Source organism: Pleurodeles waltl, chromosome 10 (assembly GCF_031143425.1).
Source record: "Pleurodeles waltl isolate 20211129_DDA chromosome 10, aPleWal1.hap1.20221129, whole genome shotgun sequence".
Classification (NCBI taxonomy): Eukaryota; Metazoa; Chordata; class Amphibia; order Caudata; family Salamandridae; genus Pleurodeles; species Pleurodeles waltl.
In genome coordinates, this window is record NC_090449.1 from 299,598,381 (window position 1) to 299,619,206 (window position 20,826).

At 43.7% G+C, this 20,826-nt stretch overlaps 1 protein-coding gene across 5 annotated transcripts in view; it reads right to left on the reverse strand.

Moving 5' to 3' along the window:
* Window positions 1–20,826, reverse strand: part of ADCY9 (adenylate cyclase 9) — a 453,549-nt gene that overhangs the window by 50,482 nt on the left and 382,241 nt on the right. For all 5 annotated transcript variants that reach the window (XM_069210454.1, XM_069210453.1, XM_069210452.1 and 2 more), the window contains exons 8-9: window positions 4,073–4,232; window positions 854–1,002 (exon numbers count right to left, since the gene is read on the reverse strand). In XM_069210454.1, coding sequence (XP_069066555.1) covers window positions 854–1,002; window positions 4,073–4,232 — 309 coding nt within the window. The remainder of the gene's footprint in view (window positions 1–853; window positions 1,003–4,072; window positions 4,233–20,826) is intronic.

The following is a 20,826-nucleotide window of genomic DNA, read 5'->3' on the forward strand; positions in this document are numbered from 1 at the left end:
CACATTGGTAGGCCTACTATAAGTATCTAATTGTTTAAACACTACTCTTAACATCAGAAGAAGAAATCATTTGTGCACCCCTTCATCTTAGAGCCTTGACACACCTCCTCTCAATTTTCCAAAGCCTACTGTGTTCTATTTGTGGACTTGACTGCACTCAGTCATGATCGTACATATACAACACATGCATGAATCACAAACGCTATTACAGATATGTTCCTCGCACAGTTACCACACCTGAATGGTGACCTCACTTTGTTTAAAAAAAGAAGGCTAAAATACTCTTGATACAGAATGTAAAGCAATCAACCACAAGTGAGCTACAAGGATACGATTTGAGTAGCAGTTAGGAATAAACGACATTAAGTGAAGTGGATTGCAAAACAAAGGGGATTCCTAGTAGACAGGTATAAATAAAACACAAGAACCTAGAAAACGATATATTAATAAAAAAGTTACGAAAGGCTAATTGAAAAACCAAGTCATGAAAGGATTAATGAAAAAAACATTTGAACACATGGGAAGACAGTAGCTTTCAGATATCTTCTACAGATACTGAAAAAAACAACACCTGGAGGCTTAAAGAATTCTAAATGACATTTTTAAAATTATTTGGGATCCTTACTAGTACCAAGGAGCTTGTCGACTATATTAGTCTATGGAAGCGTTAGCGATGCAGAACCATGAAATGATTTCCAGACATCCTAGCGTGGCAGTGGAAAGAACCAAGGAATTGAGAATTAAGGTTACGGGAGGTTGACGTTGACTTGAGTGAACGTCTGAATGAGAGAGTTAACAAAGACTTTAAAAAGAAAGCCAGCAGACCCATGCTGTGTGAGGTTTGACAACTCACCTTTCGGAGCACAATGGGACGTAGAGTAGGATGAGTAGCACCACTCCCACAATTGTGGCTAGAGAGGACCGCATCCAGGAGCTGAGCTGGCAGAAGTTACAGTATTGTATGATGGTGATGAGGATTGCTGAGCACAGAAACATAGCATACTATAGAGAAAGCAAAGAAAGTGTTAAGTGGGCAGTTGCAATCCGTAAGTATCATCCTAACAGCCATAGTAAGCAAGGTAGTCACAACACAGCATATTCTGTAGATTTTCTCTCTCTATGATGGTACATTTCATTGGCCCCTGTGATAAGAAAGGTTAGGCAGGACTGGTCTACAAAATAGATTACTTACCTTTGTTAACAATGGTCCTTAATGAACACACCTTTTTACACAGATTAATAGTGTATATGTTAATGTCGGAGACTAATATAATACTATCTTTGCTAAAAGCTACAGAGTGCTGGTCAAGTAGGGGCTTGGCATAATGGGAGGCACAAATAAAATAGGGGAAGAGTGGTAAAAAAGAGAGAAACAGAGGCTTAAAAAAGAACGAAAGGATGAGAGAGAGACAGAGCATTTGCATAAAAAAAATGGAATAAAGGGGAGACAGAAGAGAATCAAAGAGTTCCCACTGCTTGGCTACATGAAGTGTGGGATGAAGTGGTACAGGGGAAGTAGAGTTTGATATTCAAGGGTCGTGGGAAAAGTTGGCAGGCAGGTAAAGGGATTACTGGATGGCTCTATTCAGATTGGTCTGATAATTAGTTGCTTACATGTGAAAAATTATGCTAGAAGGCATGGTAACAGAGGGTGAGCACTAGCTAACTGAGAAGGGATGGAATCTCCTTACATGTGGGTCTAGTAATTGGCCTGTAACATGCCGAGAATTTACACGAGGAACAGGAACAGTGCTGGACTAGGCTATAATCAGAGGAATCCAATCAATTAAAGTGATGACGTATCAGATGCCGCTAGACAGTAGAAGGATTAGTGGCTGGATCGCACGGAACTCTCTGCTAATGGGTTCAGAAAGTGGGCTCTTACCTTCAACAAGAAGTTACTTAAAATCAAGGCCCGATTGGGAGCTGAAGGGAACTACCTTCAGAGTGGTACGGTAACAGTGGTTGAAGTGCAAAGAGATGCTGACTGAAAAAGGGGTCTTTAAAGTGGAAATGGAGGAGGAACATATCTAGGCAGACCTGGACTGGGTGAAGTTCCAGATACCTGGGACAGTCACAGGAAAGACTAACGTTTCATCTCCTTTCCTCTTTGTTAGTGCTGTAGCTCAGTGCTTCTCCTCTTCAAGATATTGATCTTTGTTTGGATGCAAGGTATAATGGTATATGTATTGATGACTTCGTGGCTGCCCTACTGATCTCCTTTGTGGAATCCCCCCTTACATAATTACTATTCATGTTATGCCCCTGTGCATCAATTGCCAATTTATTACACAGATTAACAAAGAAACGCAATGCAGATCTTGAAAAACACCCCCTCTCATAAATCACAACACGCAGTTTTGTCAGTTTTAGTACAAGCAAAATTAAATGTTTACTCCAATCAATGTTACTCATCATTGTCAGTTTTTTTCTCTGCATCTTATCTTCATTAGTTGTGTATCTGCTCTCTGAACCTGAGCACCACGTATCAATTACCCCCATGTGGAGGCTGAGAACAAGGCCAAACTTTGAATGAAAACACACAAAGATGATTATAATTACTTGAAGGCATGGCTCTGTTGAGTGTCTTTATTATGACAAAATGCGCTTTCCACAAAAAGATTATTTGTCCATCACTGACATCTCATGATTGGACATGACTGTACCCATGATTGCAAAAAAGTGATGGATGGAATGCTTGAAATATTATCAACCTCTGCACTCCTAAATGGAACAGCATTTCAAGGAAGACGTTTGATTACTCACTGTCAGGAAAAAAACCACTGATCAATCAGTTGTTAAATATTTTTGAAAACGAATTGTATGGCAAGTAAAAAGGGCGCGACTGAGCAGCAACACCAGTTAAGTTTGGCATTGCCTTCCAACACAGACTATGTGGTGTCGTTTTGGTTTGGGTTTGCCATGTGCAGCAATTGAAGGCTTTCAGAAGAGGAAATCTATCAGCTAGAGATAATACACAGATTGAAGAGCTGTGAAGTAAAGACTTGAAAATAACTACCGAATTAAGCTGATCATTTGAAGATTGGTTATGGTCCAGATGTCATTTGTAGGAGTCACTTTTTGGGAAAAACAGTGATGACAAGTCTGGTATGCCTTGTTGGCATTTGTTATTTCTTTCACTTTTGGGCAGAAAAAAAAAACCACAAAACATATGCTCCACAGTCATTAGGAGTTCTCTTCCACTGCGAGGGAACACTTTTGGACTTCTTCTGATCCAGGCTTTCGTGGCAGATTTGGCAATCAAAAGCACAATGAATGCTGGAGGGAATGCACTTTCAGGCATTTTCAGCCATTCCACCTACCATGGGCTATCTATTCTCTTTGTCCTTGGGAGTTTTTGGACAGCAGTGAAGCAATCAATGGTAAAAATTGGCCAGGAAAACAAAAAGTCCAAATTCAACACGGATTTTGTGATTTCACATATCTGCCTTTTGAGTTATGGGTTTCTCTGAAGCATCAAGTTGTTTGCTTTAGTGCTTTCAACAATCAAGAAGCATCTCACAAGGAAGAATTTTCTTTCATCAATTCAAACCTCAAAGTTTTAAGATAAACTATTCTTTTCCGACTAAAAAAAGTCCACAGCGGGTGGAGCCGGCATTCAAAGTCACTGACTTTTTCATAGCTGGTAGCTGAAGAATTCTCAGTCTGCTCACTTGGTCACCTGCTCAACCTTTGAAGAATGTGCATTCAATGTTACACAGAGACAATGTTAATTTTGTCGATTCTAGGAAACAATGGAGGGCGAATCCAGAAGTTTCAAATTAAAAGCAACAAATGCTGCGCCATTACAAGGGGAGAAGGGAACATGAAAATACGACTTCTCGTATGGTGGCAAAAATTGTTGCATTATATCAGTGAGTACAATTGCCATAGTCCAAAAAGTACTTCTCTGTTTCTTTTACATGCCGTTAAACTCTAATTGTTACGAGGAAGTGGATAACAGAAGTACAAAAGACTCCATCCAATTATCTTTCTTGACATATTTAAGTACATGGCGAGGTGGGAATGTGACTTAGGTGTGGCCATAGATACAAATATGGATGTTACTCACATTCATGTTAGTTTCAAACTCATATGTGAAGTGCGAGAAGACGGCCAAAGCTGGGAGGGAAACAAGTAAAGTCCCAATGAAATGTCGAGGTAGCCAGCCGGAGATCACTTCAAGAAGGCGCTTTGTACAAACCATTACGTCTTCTAAGTAAAATGCCATCCTGCAATGATCACAAAAAGAACAAGAACTGTCATACACAAATGTGGAAATTCTCACCATGAATTCAAGAACATTTTTAAAAACTAGTAATTAACTCCTCACTAATGGCAAAAACAACATGAACATTTTTAAGGTAAGTAACCTGCGAAAGTTTTAGGAAGCACTATTCATCACAACTAATGCTGGAGTATGACTGACATTTTCTCTGTACAGTCAATAGGCGCTTTTCTGTGTTTAATGCATTGGGCTTACGATTAAGGAAGACAGATATCAAGGTGGAGAAAACAGTTCCAATAACATTCATCTTTTTTAATTTATCAAACACATATTCAAGGGAGAAAATAATGTCACAGAAAACGAAAGCAAGAAACCACTCATATTTAATATGTTATAAGAAACAAAAGAGAACATTTTGTGACCAAGGAAATGCACACAAGTCAATCATACTCTCACAGGGTATGGGGCATTACTAAAAGATGTGGCAGACAAATCATCACAGCCGCCAGTATGTGTTTAGTAGTTTACTTGTGCTGTGTAGGTGGGCTAAACACCAGAAAAGGCATAATGTATGCATGCCTTTCACAAATGGAAGGAAGCAGATTTTAAAAGGCAAGACCACGAACCAATGTAAGTGACTGACGTGATATGGGTGTAGGTGGAAGCCTAAAGAGAGATTACAGAATGGGACGGAGCACTTTGCGCTCGCTCATAATAACAGTGCCGTCATTATCATCGTCAACCCCACTGAAGCAGATTGGTTTCATTAAATGCTAAAATCTTTAATCGCAATGCAAAAAATGTATGAGAGCCGACTGATGTGGAAGTGTGGGATTTAATGTTGCTTGCAGCGAAAAGCAAAAAAGGGCAAAATGCCACCGTAGTGGAGAATAGTATTAATTATTCAAACATGATTGTACCTTGAAGTGTTTTGTTTGCTGTTGTTAATACCTTAAACGTGTTGACATGCAGCTCTTTTAACAGAATCTAGTAGTACGGGTTAGGCAGTCCTTTGCCATGCTGCAGTTAAACAGTGTGGGACTGTCTGAAGTGGCTTCTATCACTACTGATGAAATTGTTTGTTCTGTACACTGCTGTACATAATTTGTGAATTTAGCACTGCTGTACTAAGCGTATTGACTGTAACAATACAACTGTTACAGTCAATAAACCAATAAAGATATATTTTCTTTAAAAAAGTTAACCTTGGTGTACCAGGGCTATGTCGAGCCCAATTTCTTCTATCTTACTATCCAAAGTGGCTGGGGGATATGTTATCACCTTCCTGAATCTGCATTTTTATTCGCAAAAGGGCATTAAGCCTGTGATATTTGCCTATCTGGTGAACTTTTTTTTTTTTTTTTTATGCATTTTTGGCTCCATATACTTTTGTTTGTGACTGTTTTAACCTAGATTTTGTGACATATAAGCGTTAACTAATTGCTACTGCTTGTTGTCTTAGGAGTGTTCAACATGAATGCCTTAGACCCACCATGAGAACAGTCTGAAACAGTCTAGCAACGGTTAGGAGAAACACTAGGCTTCAAGGAGGCATGATATTTTCAGGTACCCCCATCCGCTATCGTCCACTGCTGGAATATATGAATGTCCATGTTTCTGAATGGGCAGATTAAGGGATTTATTGGTAAAAACTGTTCTTAACACAGATAAGTGTGCATACGGATGCTACCTATACCCAAGGGAAACCACTGGAAACTATTGGTAATTATATTAAAGCAAAGGGGTACCTAGCCAATACATTTGATAATGCCCCTTCTTGAGCTACGGTCTTTGGGCTCAGTTAATGTCTGACACAAATAACAGTAAGATAGACAAGCAGCTCTATCCTTTACGCAACCAAAAACTGTACAGCAAGCAAGAGATTCAGAATAAACATTTTGGGCAGTCTAGGGCAGCAGATCTTTACCTTTTGATTACTGAGGACCACACTTAATCATCACTTGGAGGCGAGAACCAAATCATTACTGGCATCAGGGACCTCCACTGAGTCAACAGTGGAAGCCTGGGGCCTTGGCTAAGCAATTTCAATGTTTGTAACCTCAACAGAATACATAAAATACAGAAACAAGTATACATAAAATGTTGAATTATAGTACTTAAGCCACAAATATCAGAAAACCAAGTTTTAATTTTAATAGGAAGGTTGGATTTTTTTCTAAATTTGGGGTTTAATTTTACAAAGATTAAGTTATATGCTAGACGCTGGCATATCACTGTGTCTTTTTCCACCTATTGTGTGTTGTTTTTTGTTGGCACTTCAAGTAAAGCCATCCATCGTTCGTACTCTATTCTATTTTCTGTACTTGCACTGCTCCCACAAATCAAGCTGAGGATACCTTTATTTATTATTTCAATTTCAAATACATTGACCTTTACAGAATGTTTTAATATTTTCAATGTTGCTCCTTTAAATATACTTTATGCATACCTAAAATTTTGTAATTTTCAAAACAGTTGTGGACCCTTCTAAGTAGGCATCAATGACCTGCAGGAGTCCTGGTACTGCTGGTTACGAAACAATGGTCTAGAGTATGTATACAGGAGAATGTAAGAGAAGAAAAATTTATACTGGATGCAGATAGATATAATGTGTGTGGTTACTGTAAATCAATTTAAATCTAACAAGCATCAGTGAAACGAGTTTGTAAAGGAGAGTTTTCCTTTATGATAGTAGAAAGCTTTTAAGGACTGCCCTCTAATAGAAAGTCAGGAGTTGTAATGATATGTGCGTTTTGACCACTGACTCCACGTTGCACTTTGCCTAGCACTACACCACATTAGTGACCACCAGCTTCATTTTGCCTACTGACTTTATTTTATCATTAGCCACTGCCACGTTAAAGGCTGCAAGTAGTTTTCCACGTTGTACTGTGCTCATGTTTTTATTCTTTGTGTTTTTTCCCAGTAGGGGCTTAGGTTGATAAGAATGTGCTCAGATGGCAGAGACGGTCTTGTTTTGATTTGGCACCTTGGGATTGTGCCAAGTCCCTACGTGTTATTTTCAAAGCAGTTCTAAAGCAATCAGCATTTTCTTTTAATAAATAAACTTCTGCAGGGAGAGGGGGGTTTTAGACTTTTCCTCTCGGTTGTACAAAGTATAAGAGGCCGAGACCAGATAGACCGGGGATAGAGAGTGTTTGCAGATCTCAGGCACATCCAGGACGCTCGAGTGTGCCATCTTTCCCATGAGGATAATTGATCTCTCTCTCCTCGATAGATTCTGGGATCTGGTGATCTGTTCTGAATAGGAGGAAGATGAAGCAGTGATGCCCTTTTCTCATGGTGAGGCATATTTTTTAATTCATTATTTGCTTTGCATTATAGTATAGATACATACATTTGCTGTGTGTATTGCAGTGGAGAATCATTTGTTTATTCTTTCATTTCATTGCTTTGACCATTTTTGAACGTGTGCTTTCAGCATGCTAATCTCCTTTTAGGAACCTTGCATAGTGAAATAATAACTGTCTTCTTTGGACTAAGAAGCGCATTCCAGAGATTTATGTCACTGCGTGAGCGTTTCAGCTCGGTCATCAGTGAAACAAAACAGGAGTATGGAGAAAAGGGTGGTTTCTCACAAGGTTGTAAAACTAAATGATCAAGAGAGAGACAAAAGGTAAAGCGACTATGGAATAAGTAAATTAAAACAGCGATGCAATGATACTAGTTGTCCATGAATTCAGAAATGCCTGAGGCTGATCCTCCATATGGAGTTGAGGCCATTAAGCATGGGGCAGTGATCAATGTAGACACCAAGTGCATTATCAATAGTAAAAATCTGTTTTTATTAAGCTTTGGAAGTATTTTGGAAAGACTAACTCCCTCAAAGTGGGGTATGGTGGAAGCAGAAGTAAAATACAATTTCTGGGGAAGTTGTGGGGGAGGGTGTGTAAGACTGACTTTTTTTTTAAGAAAGGGAAGTATAAGGAGGTGTGCACATAGGACTAATTGAATTTCCAATTTTAAATGAAGTATAAGATGCCTTCTCAAATCAAAGAAGGACGAACAGGTTCTACAACCGTGATCTGTGAGTGAGTAAAAGAAATCTGCTGAGAAAAAACCCAAAGTGTTTAGCCAAAAGCTATGGTAGCTTAAGGCTTCGGTTTCTGTACCCAACTGGAAGAAGTGGAGCCACTAAAATAGAAGTAGTTATGTTCCTATCATATTGATCAATAATTGGAAATGTTTGCTTGGAGGCTTGTAGGAAAAATATAATAGAGAAGAGAAAGTAGTCTTCTGAATGACCAAATCATACTGGTACCGAAGGATATAAGGGTGTGTGCAATCTGTGGATTATCAAGACAAGGATAAAACAGACCCACTCTGAATAATGAAGAAACAATCAGGACAATAGGGAAGGAGGGGAGATTTTCACCCTCTATTTCAGTTCAAATGATCAGAACTAGCAGCTCATGGGGATCCAGAGATCTCACTACCTGAAGGCTTCTAAATGTTCAACAGAAAGCCTTTTTGGGTTAGCCTCAGTGGCACCTGCATCAAACACATTGTGGCCACCAGGAAAAGGTTTTAGAAAATGTCAAATACATTTCCAAATAAGAAACACATATTCTTTCTAACACTGACCTTCTACACATCAGTTCTCAGACAGGGATCTGTACATTAGTGTGAAAAAAACTAATCTTAAATGGCACTCAAAATATGGGTCTAGGTGTGTTTTAACTCTTTCGGGTCCTCAAGGTCATCCAAGATCCTCAAGGTAGAAGGTCAAGCTGTGCTGTTCATACAATAGGAATCCTCCATATACAACAGGAATCGCACACAGACACATATATATATACACACACACACACACCCACCCTCCCACACGCTAATGTCATGACAGTGAAAATAAACGTGGCAAAATAAGTCATACTACTTAAAGCAACACGCTTACTGCAAAAGTGCAAAGCCAAAGGTCAATTTCCAGTTCATTACCACATTAGATTGAAATGTACAAGTAAAACATTTCTTACTACCTCACAGAGTGTTTTTTCCAATTTTATTACACATGGATAAAACTCTCCTAATAGCCATGAGGCCTCTTACTGATTTTTAAATCCTTGCAGAAACTTAACACCTAGCCTCCTGCTGTTGGATACATATCTTTTATATAAAAAATATATACAAAACAAATACACCATAAAAAGGCAGTGGCATAAACCATATATGGAGATACTCAGAATATAATATCCTATTTGTTCCCAATGCTGGAGGAGGAGAGAGGCCTCATGCCCCACGCCAGACTTTGTCTCTCATGAATCATGGCCCCTTCACACACCCTACAACCCTAATACATACCATATACACTCTACACATCTTACATTAATATAATATCTATCTATCTATCTATATTCACTGAAAAAACAAAAGTTACAGAGACGTTATAGTAAGGACCATGTTTTACCAACACAAAACCATAGAAATTCAGCAGTTATAGTTATACTTATGTTAGGAAACTATAACTCTTGGCCTGAAGTTATTTTCTGGCACGGGTTATAGTTTCTTCCGATAAGTATAACTATATAACTACAACGGCTGAATTTCTATGGTTTTGTACTGGAAAAACGTGAACCTAACAATAACGTCCTTGTAACCTTTGTTTTTTTCCAGTGAATTTCTAACATTTAAATAGCATACTTTAATATAACTACCACCCCTCATGGCCTGGCGCGGCAGGCAAGGGTGTGTGAGAGGGTGAGTTGTTTTTCCATTGGGCTTCGGATCCACTTCGGATTTACACTGGGGGTCCTGCTGTGTGCTGCACTGGATCTGCCAAAAAACTAAATAATATTGTCGATTTTTTGCCCATGAGGGGACCCTTAAAAAATAAACGTGTCCCATGGGGTCAGCATACCCCTATCTTGACCCCTTATGTGTGTTTTTATTTACGTTTTCTCCCCGGGTGCCCATCCAAGAAACAAAATGGCAGTTGCAACTTTCCTTTCAGGTTGTGGCCAGCCAATCAGGGCTTTGCCTTTTTTGGTGACAAATAATTCCATCCCTGAACCCTCTGTGGCATCTCAGGACTCCTCACTACATCCCCTTAAGGGTTGTTCTTTACTTTTAGCAGGTTCAATTCTGCTCTGCTCATTGTGAACTACCTATAAGCCCACTCTCCCCGTCGCCTGCTTCTGTGTCTGGCCCAATGCGTGCTAAAAAAGCTTGATAAGGACCCCAAATGTCTTAAGGGTGACTACACATTGGCAATAGTTCTCTGTAGATATCGGATTGTGTATTGCGGTAGGACATGTCCATGTGGCACTCTTTTAAGGTCGGTAGTAGGCCCTGGGCCCAACTTAGTGCTATTCTGCATCGTAGAGTCATAAGCCTATGGCCACCAGCCACCGCACAACTCTTTATTGTAGCCTAGTAAGGCAAGTAGGGGTGTCATCTCTATGCTTTTGCCTTTTATCTCCTCAAGGTCCATATGCACCATCTGCCAAAACTTCTGTACGTCTGGGCAAACCGACACCAGATGTGCGAACCCTGCGTCATTCTCCCCACAACGGACACAGCTGGTACTGCCCCCCAACCCATATCGAAATAAACGCACTGGTGTGCAATACACTCTATTTATATATTTGAAACAGATCGATGTCTACTATTTAAGGAGACAGATTTCACCACAGAACAGCAATATGTCCACTGTCACTAAGTGCGAGATTCAGCTCCCCAGGCAGCGCCAATCCGATCTTAATGACCCCAGGCTTGGGCGCCTCTTGGGCATATTCACAGAGCTTAGCTATAGGTTGCTATGGCGTATTCATTTGGATGAAGTACATTAACGCTGGTAATTCTGGGGACACAAGCAGTTCCTCCCCCAGCAAAGCATGCATCGTATGGTGGGCCCTAATATAGCAAAACTGTGCTAGTGCGGATGGTTCAATGACGTGTTCGCTGCTTTGATCCCTTTGACACGTTACCCCTTCAGTAAAAAAAAAATCTCCCTTTGTGGTTACTCCCATATCCCGGAAAGCACCCATTGCTCCTCCTTCCTGCATCAGGGGAAACCATGTGCAGTACCCTACTGGGACAAGGAGTGAGGTGGACTGCACCCCAGCACACAATGTCAAGAATATACATTGTACTTAGCGGGTCTAGCACATTGTAACGCCAGATAGGTTTTGCGAATAGCATTAGTGGTAGCAATAGCAGAGAGGCCACACCTAGTTCGAGCTGGAGATGTAGCATATCCTCCGGTCCATCCAACTAGTAGTGGATATTCATGCATTGTATGGCCTGGTTATAAGTCTCCAGGTCTGGGGTATTCAGTCCCCCCCATATTGTGGGACAATGTGAGCGTATTCCAGGTCTCACAAGTCTGCTTCCCAGCCCATCCGAGTTGGGCCAAAATTGTTTTTAGGTTACAAAACACTTCCTGCGACTACCATATTGGAATATTCGCAAACAGGAACAAAAGCGTGGTAAAAGCACCATTTTCATGATTGCAATGCGACCTGTGAGTGAAAGCAGGATCTGTATCCAGTGTTCCTCTGCTTCCAAAAGTTTCTCCACTGCTTTGCCATAGTTTTCCAGTATGACCACTGTCAAATCAGTATCCATCAGTATTGCCAGGTAGCACACTGGGTCCATGGTCCTTTGTAACAGGTACTCTAATTGTACTGCTGTTGTCACAAAAGTGAGCTGGCATATTTATGACTTGTTTCAATTTATGTATAAACCAGTGTGTCCGCCAGACAACACTACCTCTTGGAGAATTGGTGCCAAGTTGCGCTCGGTGTTGCGTACACATAAAAGAGTATAATCCGGACATGGTAAGATAATTAGTTTATAGTGCGGGAACGGCAAGCGCCTATGAGCATAGTATTCCTGAGAGCACAGGCTAGTGGTTCCACCACCAGTGCATACAATAATGGAGAGAAGAGGCATCCCTGCCTAGTACCCTTAGTAACCTCTATATAGTCTGCGACTTTACCTTTAATCCATATATGCGCCATCGGTCTTGTGTAAAGTACTTGGACTAAACGCATGAACACCGCTCCCGCCCCAACACACCTTAGCACAGCCAGCATGATGCCCAATTCCACTGAGTAAAATGCGTTTTGAGCGCCGGGGAATACAGCTGTGCTCTTCACCTCTGGGCCTATCGTGTGATTGCTCCAAAAAGGAGTTAGAAGACTATATGATAATGTTCTACCTTGGATGAACCCAGCCTGTTCTGGGCCCACTATACCAGGGCGCAATGGTGGCAGTCGGTTGGCAGGTATCTTTGTGTATATTTTAGCATCCACATTCAGTAGCAAAACTGGTCTGTAAAGCGCACAATTATCTGCTGGTTTACCGGGTTCTAACATGGCGACCAGAAGTGCCTTGCGCACTATGCATGTCTTTCAAGGCCACCACAATCTCAGCCAGATGCAGCCGGGCATTAAGGGGCTTCCAGTGCTCCACTGAGAGCCATTCCATGGTGATATGTGCCTGGTAGTCTACTGTGCCTCCCTCCTATTGCGTAGGTCTTGATCTGTGTATGTCCTTATAGTACCGATCGGATCAGTTGAATACAATGGTGTTCCCTGTTCACTCTGTAGTGTCAAAATTGTATATTCCTCATGTTTGGGGTACAAAAGAGCCGTTAGTGTGGCTCCTGGTCTCTCCCCTTCCCCATACGCCTGTGCCGTTGCATACTTCCCCAGGGGGCTTAGCTCATTCTGAGCTGTGTCTTGGTATTCTTCTAACTTGGTTTGTATGTCACCCAGTTGGCTGCTCTCTGTCGTCTCACTGTGTCTTGGCTACAGATCTCCTATCTCTTCTTCCAACCTAGATAGCCTACCATACAGTGGTTGGAGTACACTAGCGTGTTTGGAAATAGTGACCTAAGCTCCCCCCAGAATATAGACCTTAAATGCCTCCCAAATTATTGATATTTTGGGTACAGAACCAATGTTAATGCAGAACAAAATCTTATATTGCCTGCGCTAGTTCCTCCTTAAATGCAGCGCCTAGTAGGGAACACAGCAGAAACTGCCATGTAAATGTTGTTGGGCGTGGGCTGTGTAAGTCCAGCTCCAGTAGTACTGGTGCATAATCAGAGTCTGTGCGTGGCCGGGGCTCGTAACCATGCACCTGTTGTATCAAGCTGCGGGACATTAACCAGAAATCTATTCATGTGTGGCTGTGTAACCATTCCCCATAGCGTGCTTAAAACACCAGACATCAAGCTGGCCCTTCTGAGCTTCAATCTCCTGAAGGGCTCGAACCACCGTCGAAAGGTGCCGGGGCTGGCCCTTAGAGTGATCTCGTACAAGGTTCAGCCCGCATTTGAAGTCTCCAACCCAAATCTGTGGACAGTCCCCCCATTTCATTAAGATGGCACTCAGTGTGTGCTAGAATTGCGGGTCATCATAATTGGGTCCAGACATCCCCACCAATACTGCTTCTGGAACAAGAAGAGCAACTTCGATAGGACGCAGCCAGTGCACTATAAACAGTTGAGCTTAAAAAAAAAAAAAAACTCCCCCCACCACACTGTGCGATCCTTCACTATGCACAGTGAAGAATCTACCCTCCCTCGTCCTCCCATTCCCATAAAACAGCACAGAGCAAGGTGACTCACACATGGGGTAGATGTTGCTGTGCCAGTGACCTCCCAGTCCAGTGAAGTGTGGAAAGCGGTGTGAACTGTCAAGTGCGTGCTACAGTATTTCTTTAACAGTGCCACCTCGGCCACTTAACAGCACCCCCGCCAACCCGACTGTCCTCAATACAAGAAACAGTGTGCAACAACTGAAAATAGAAAAGTGAAATCAAGATAACACTGGTGCCCACTTAGCTTGTAGCTGCAAGTATGTTACCCAGCATCAGCAGTCTTGGGTTAATTTTCCACATGTCTCCGTCTATTAACATTTACGTCTTTAGCCGCAAGCTGCTCCCACCAAACTCTTAGTGGATATTTACCAGTACAGCAAATGATGAGCAATGGGTTGGGAACTCCCACAGGGTACCTCAAAGTGTATAAACTCATCCCGGCAGTTAGTCTTGTTGCTTATGTGTTTCATTGCTCCAGTTCCTGGGAAGCCGTCGCGTCCGAGTCCTCTGACCTGGGGAGCACCGCCTCATATCTGAAGCCGTGTGACTTTTTATGGAATCGATGCAGTTGCTTCGGGTCTCTGAGGACCCTGCTTTGCCATCCACCATTACCCGCAAGCGTGCGGGATAGAGCACAGAGTATTCTAGTGTAGTTCCTGCAGTCTGACTTTGGCTGGGATGAAGTGTTTCCAGGCCTCCTGTACTTGCTGTGTGAAATCGGGATAGAGTTGTCTCCTCACAGCGCAACACATTGACGTCTCTCTCCTTACGAAGTGCCACATCTTGAGCCCTATTGTTTAGGAGGCATGCTATGATGGGACAAGGCCTCGCTCCAGGCACCGGTCGTAGTGCCAGGGACTGATGGGCACGTTCAACTACGACTATGTTGGAGAAAGATTCCCGCCCCAACAGTTCAACAAGGAAACACTCCAAAAACCTCTATTGTCGATGTTTGTGGACTCCGCCAGACCCACTATTCAGAGGGTGTTGCGAGATGATCTGGATTCAAGGTCCTCTGTATTTGACTGCAGGGCGAGTACGATTAGTTTCTGTGTTGTTGACGCAGCCGCTTCTTCATCCTCTGCTTCCCAAACGCGCCTTTCCACCATGTCTAGACATTCTGTATGTTTGTTGAGACTCTCTGACATGTGGTCAATTCGACAAGTCAGAGTGTCTGTCTTACCATCTATTTTGATGAGGTAATGCTACATTGCTGCCAAGATCTGACGCAGTTCATTGCCCATATCCAACTCCATCTCCTCCCTGCCCGAATCAGTCACAGCATTTTCCTCGCCGTTTTTGGACATTTTCGTGACTAACTGCAATTTGTATTGTGATTTGTTGGCCTTGCCCATTGTGAAGAGGAGGTCTAGTAGGCGCTACATTAGGCCCCAGGGAGCAGCAGCCATTATGAATGATTGTTCGCACAGCAGGTGGGGTGCTCCACTGTGCTATCCTGGGGAGGCGATATCTCAATGTGCTCTATATCTGGTTGCCCTCTTTATCCCAACCACACAGGGCCAGGCAAAGAGCAGGCCAAGTACTCTGCTGGAGGTGCACACAGTCACCCAGTAGAATTTTAGGAGCACTTATCCTGCCGCTGACATCAATTACACAGCTCTCCGACACTCCTGCAGAGAGGTTATGTTCCAGGGTCTGTATACACCTCACCATAGTTCAGCATGTCTCCCAATCAATACCAGGGCTATGGGGTTCAGGAGGGCCAGGCACTACACTTTTCCTTCCAGCAACAACCGCTAAACTGTCTCAAGTTCAAAGTCCTGCAGAGCAGTCAGCTGTGTGCTGCTGCTAACTATCTGGTCTTCACTCTTACCTAACGGGGGACTTACAGTCAGGGAAAACGGGGCTCACTCAATTTCTTATGCCTGGTTTCTGTGGGCCAGAATCACTCCTGTGTCGGTAGAGCCCAGGTGTCAGCAAGGTGTTCATCTCCCACCTTTGCAGACCTGACCATTCCACAGCTATCTGGCTTGTACTCACTCCTTGGCAGTCGCATAGGGTCAGCTCTCCATTTGGAGTGCACACTTGAGGCTCCAACAGGGAAGGGTGCCCCCCTGCCGCCAGCTACAGTTTTTATTGTGTCATCTGAGCTTTAGGAGTCAGGGGCTGGGGATACAGGAAAGATTTGGGCCAGTTTACTCGTAACCCTGAGATGGTACCAAAGTCATCAAGTAATTGCATTAAATCTGGTAGCAAAGCACCCACATCACGCAGACAGACCAATGCATTGTCTTCGTACAGAGACACATGGGGTCGTTATGACCCCGGCGGTCAGAGATAATGTGGAGGTAGTACCGCCAACAGGCTGGCGGTACTTACCGCTGCATTATGACATTGGCGGGTTGGCTGAAGCCAATCCGCCAATGTACCACTCCGACCGCCATGGCGGTTGCAGCTGCTGGGCTGGAGATAAAAATCTCCAGCCCGGCGGCCGCTATTGTGCCGCTGGCGGTATCATGACCCTGCCTACCGCCATGGTTTCCGTGGCATTCGTAACGCCACAAAAACCATGGTGGTAGACCCTATCAGCAATAGGGAATTCCTTCCCTGTCACTGATAGGAGGCCCCCTCCCCCCAACACTCCTGAGTCACCTCCCACCCCTTCATCCACGCTCCCCCTCCATTCCAACCCCCCCACACACACACACAGACACACTCATCCACACAGACGTGCATTCATTCATTCATGCAGACATCCGCACACACATCCAAACGTACATGCAGTCACGCGTTCACATTTCCATTCATACACGCACTCACAGATTCGTGAACGAACTCACACACCTTCATACACGCACGCAAACAACACTAAACACACACTCGCATTCACTCAAACACTCACACATACATGCACCCCCCACACACACACACAACACCCCCCCACTCCCTTCCCCTGTCGGACACCCGACGTACCTGTATCCAGGGAGTCTTCCGGCAGGGGACGGGATGTGGTGCTGCTACCGCCAGCGGTGCCCGCCAGCAGAACAACTCCAGGCCAAATTATTTGACATAATACAGCTGGCGGCAGTCTATTGGTGTGGCTCTGCTGGTAGTAGCAGCGCCACCTTACCACCATCCGCCAGTTTGGCCATAGCTGGATTTCCGCCCTTCTTATGGCAGAAATCCGGCTGTGGTCATAATTCGGCAAATGGATGGTAGCAGCGGCGATGGTCTTTTGGCGGCCGTCGCCGCGGAGGTAGGCGGTTTTTATCGCCATTGTCAAAATGAGGGCCACATTCTGGAGTTAAGTTCCAGAATCCTCCAGATAGTCGCTTGCTGCCAACGACAGGTTAGCGGCCCCATGGCAATTGACAAAAGCAAGGATGATAACAGACATCCTTGCCTGGTGCACCTAAAAATAGGGAAACTATCTGATATTAACTTGCCTGTCCTTACTCTGCCATTTGGTTTGAATACACTGTGTGTATCCATCACAGAAACCCTGCTCCGAAACTCATGAGCTGCAGTGTCATAAGTAAAACTCCCAACTCGGGGTATCAAAGGCCCTCTCGATATCAAGAGATACAGCGACCCTATCTTGTGTCTCCTGGGGCGTGTCATGTATAATCCATATGAGCCGCCTTATGTTAATAAAGGTGCTGTGACCAGGTAGGAAGCCAGACTGATAGCCATGAACCAACGTCCCAACTACTGGGAGAGTCTATTAGCCAGTATCTTCCCAAGGAGTTTACAGTCAAGATTAAGTAAGGACAGCGGTTGGTATGATGGAACATCTAGTGGGTCTCGCCCTGGCTTGGAGAGAACCACTATCAGCGCTTCGCGGTGAGAGTCTGAAAGTTGGCAATACATTTTAGCCTCTTCGAACACCTCCAAGAGTAGTTGGGAGAGTGTGGTCGAGAATGTGGCAAAATACTCCACCGGCACCCCATCTGTGCCAGGGGTCTTCTTGCGACCCATCTGGGCCACAGCTGCCCTCATCTCCTTGAGCCGTTTGGGTTCGTCCAGTGTGGCTCTGTGAATCGGAGATATGCACGGCAGGGGGGTCCCATTCATGAAGTCAGACAACTGGGTGATGGATGCAGCATTTACTGACCCGTATAAAGTGCAGTAGTAATCATGAAAGCCCTTATTAATGTTGGCCTGTGTGGATGCGATCGAGCCATCATCATGCCATATAGCACTAACTGGGACAAGCTGTTGGCCCTCCCTGACAAACCATGCTAGTAACCTGCTAGATCTACCCCTCTCAGCATGCAGTGTATACAGTCGGCGCTTGTAGTCATAATGGTTTAATCTGGTCTCTTTGTCTTTAAGTCGTTCACGCAGATTGTGGAGGAATTTGACCCTTTTTTTTATGGGCGACTACTGCTCTCTCCAAAGGGTGCAAGTCACTCTCTATTGTAAGCAATACGTCCTGCAGTGTCCGACAAAATCCCCAGTGGTTGTCGTACAATGACCATGCTGCACCATCTTGTGAGTGTCCTATTCGGTGGCCCGCAGAGGTGTAGATTGTCTATTAATTTCAAAATACTGACAGATGCAGGTATTAAGACCCTCACAGAAGGGAAGGTCTGATAGAACATCATTCCAAAGATGCCAGGTAGGAATCCATGTGGGCTTGTCTGCCCCATTGGAGAGTAGCCTGTAGTGGCCAGTGATCTGACAGCGTACAAGCCTAGTATTCCGACTAGGTGATCAGTAGGCCCATTTAGTAGGTGCAGAGGATCAGGTCTAGTCTGGTACGAAGGTCGTGTACTGGAGAATCAAATGAATATTCACAGTCTCCCAGATGACCCAGGTGCCACACATCATGCGTCGCCATTGTCTCAGCTATGTCTGCAAGAATTGTGATTTTCAGGCTCCTGCTGGACCCTGTAAGGGGGGTGTAGAGAAGTCCCAGATAACTTCTGGACACAGTTAAAATTCCATTACCAAGGGCCATTGGTCGTGGAAAAGGGCAGGGGTAAGTGTCTCGAGAAATTCTTGTTGGTTGGAATTAGGTGCATAAATTCCGACCAGCGCTAGTTGGCCCCTGTCTAAATGGTCCACCAGTGCAACATATCTACCCCCAATAACAGCATAGTGTCCGTCAAATGTGTATGGGGCCCAGGCGCTATCCATATAAGTACGCCCTGAGTGAACACTGATGAGGATATGCCAAAGATTTGTCCCCTCCATTTGGCCTGAACCTTCTGAAGCTCAGCGGCCATAAGATGTGTTTCCTGCAATATGGCTGTGTGTGACGGCATTTAAAATAGGTGTGGATTCGATAATGCTTGGCCGGGGTTGTCATGCAATGCACATTCCATGTCAGCACATTGTACAGGGTGGTATGTGTGTCATTACTTGTCCTCATGATGAATCATTAACACATACGTGATAACCACCAAACTGTAGGCATAAGGTGGTCTGGATTCGCTTAAGCAGTGTATGGATACTAGAGAACATTCCCTCCCCCTATCCAAATGTATACCATGAAGGTCGACATGTGTCCAATGGCCTCCTAAAAACAAACACAAACTCACAACAATGAGCATAACGGAACAAAATAACCCATCCCAGGTCAGGTACTCTATGAGTCCCCAGCCAATTGCCCCTTATCAACAACTTTAACAATAACAATATACGTTGGGCAAAACATGTCCTCGTTGGAGTCTTTCTCTGTGGGTGTGAATGAAGTATCAATCAATTGCTCCATGGTAAGGCCCAGAGTATGTCAGTCTCCACCCGTCATGCCCAAAGTTTGTCGCTTACTTGAGAAATGCCCAGGCATGCCAACACACTGAATTACAGGAACGTCCCTCTCTGGTCCACCACTAGTTGCTTCATAGGTCATCCATAGACCGTGGTCTGATCTGCGGGGCCTGGAAGATGTTTTCCAACAAAATACTCGAGTCACCGGCATCTGAACCAGAAACCGTTGTGGTGTCATTTTGTAGTAGGACAAAAGAGTTCATGCTACGTTAGGAGGCTTCAGATACTGTATGCGCCTGTTCCACCACCGCCTGGTCCCGGGATGGCTTTGAAGTGATGGTCCGCTCTTTGCGCCACCAAGGGTTTGGCACTAGTCAGTCACCAGCATTCACATCGTCCGCTGTGGCCTCTGTCAGTTCTTTGGTGTGCAGCCAGGTCCATACATCCTCTGATGAGAAGAAAGCATGTTTTTTTTCCACCATTGATAACCCACAGCTTTGCTGGCAAGTGCAATGCTAATTTAATATTCAGATCCCGAACGCTTTCTTTGACTTTCTGATAAGAGCCCTGGTGGCGTTGCACCTCCATCGTGAATTCGGGGTACGCCGAGATTAGTGGATTTTCATAATGTCAGGGTCTATTAGTGCAGAACTACTGAATCAGAAAGTCTCGATCCTGGTAGTTAAGCAGGCGTGCTGAGATGGGGCATGGCAGGGGGGAAGGCATCCTGCCTGGTTTCTGGTGTGCACTCTCTATGGAAAAGAATTTCTGTACTTTATCTGCCAACACCGTACTCATCAGCCATTCTTCAGGGGTGTGTAATTTAATAAAATGTCTACTTGTCCATAGGACAGGTAGCTTCATAAATCTACCTGTCCTGCATAAAATCCCTTTGGTGCAATGTAGTGCAACGACAAATAAAGGCAGCAATCTCATTATATAAGAGCTCTGATAATAGCCTCTCTGATTATACCAAATCTCATACTTTGGAATTATTTGAATACTAGCAATTCATTTATTTTGCCATTTTTCTGCAGAGCTACAAACTGGGGTTGGAGGTAGCAGTAAGCAATAGTTCCAGTGTTGGAATGCCCTTTGAGTCTGTGCAAACCTACTAACTTGCATGTTTTAGGGGTTTTCGCCAGTTCTTCTCTAATCTTTTCTTTTCCCATACTGAGAATGGTTGGACATTTATTCCTGGCAACAGCATAAATAAAAATTCTTTCATGGCTAGGAAAAATGCTGTAGGAGAAAAACTGAACTTGTAAACACTCAGCAGATTTGAGCTGAAGAAAAACTACATATTCATATTTGCTCATGCTAAAATGCAGTTCACAAATATTTTCTAGGAGTAT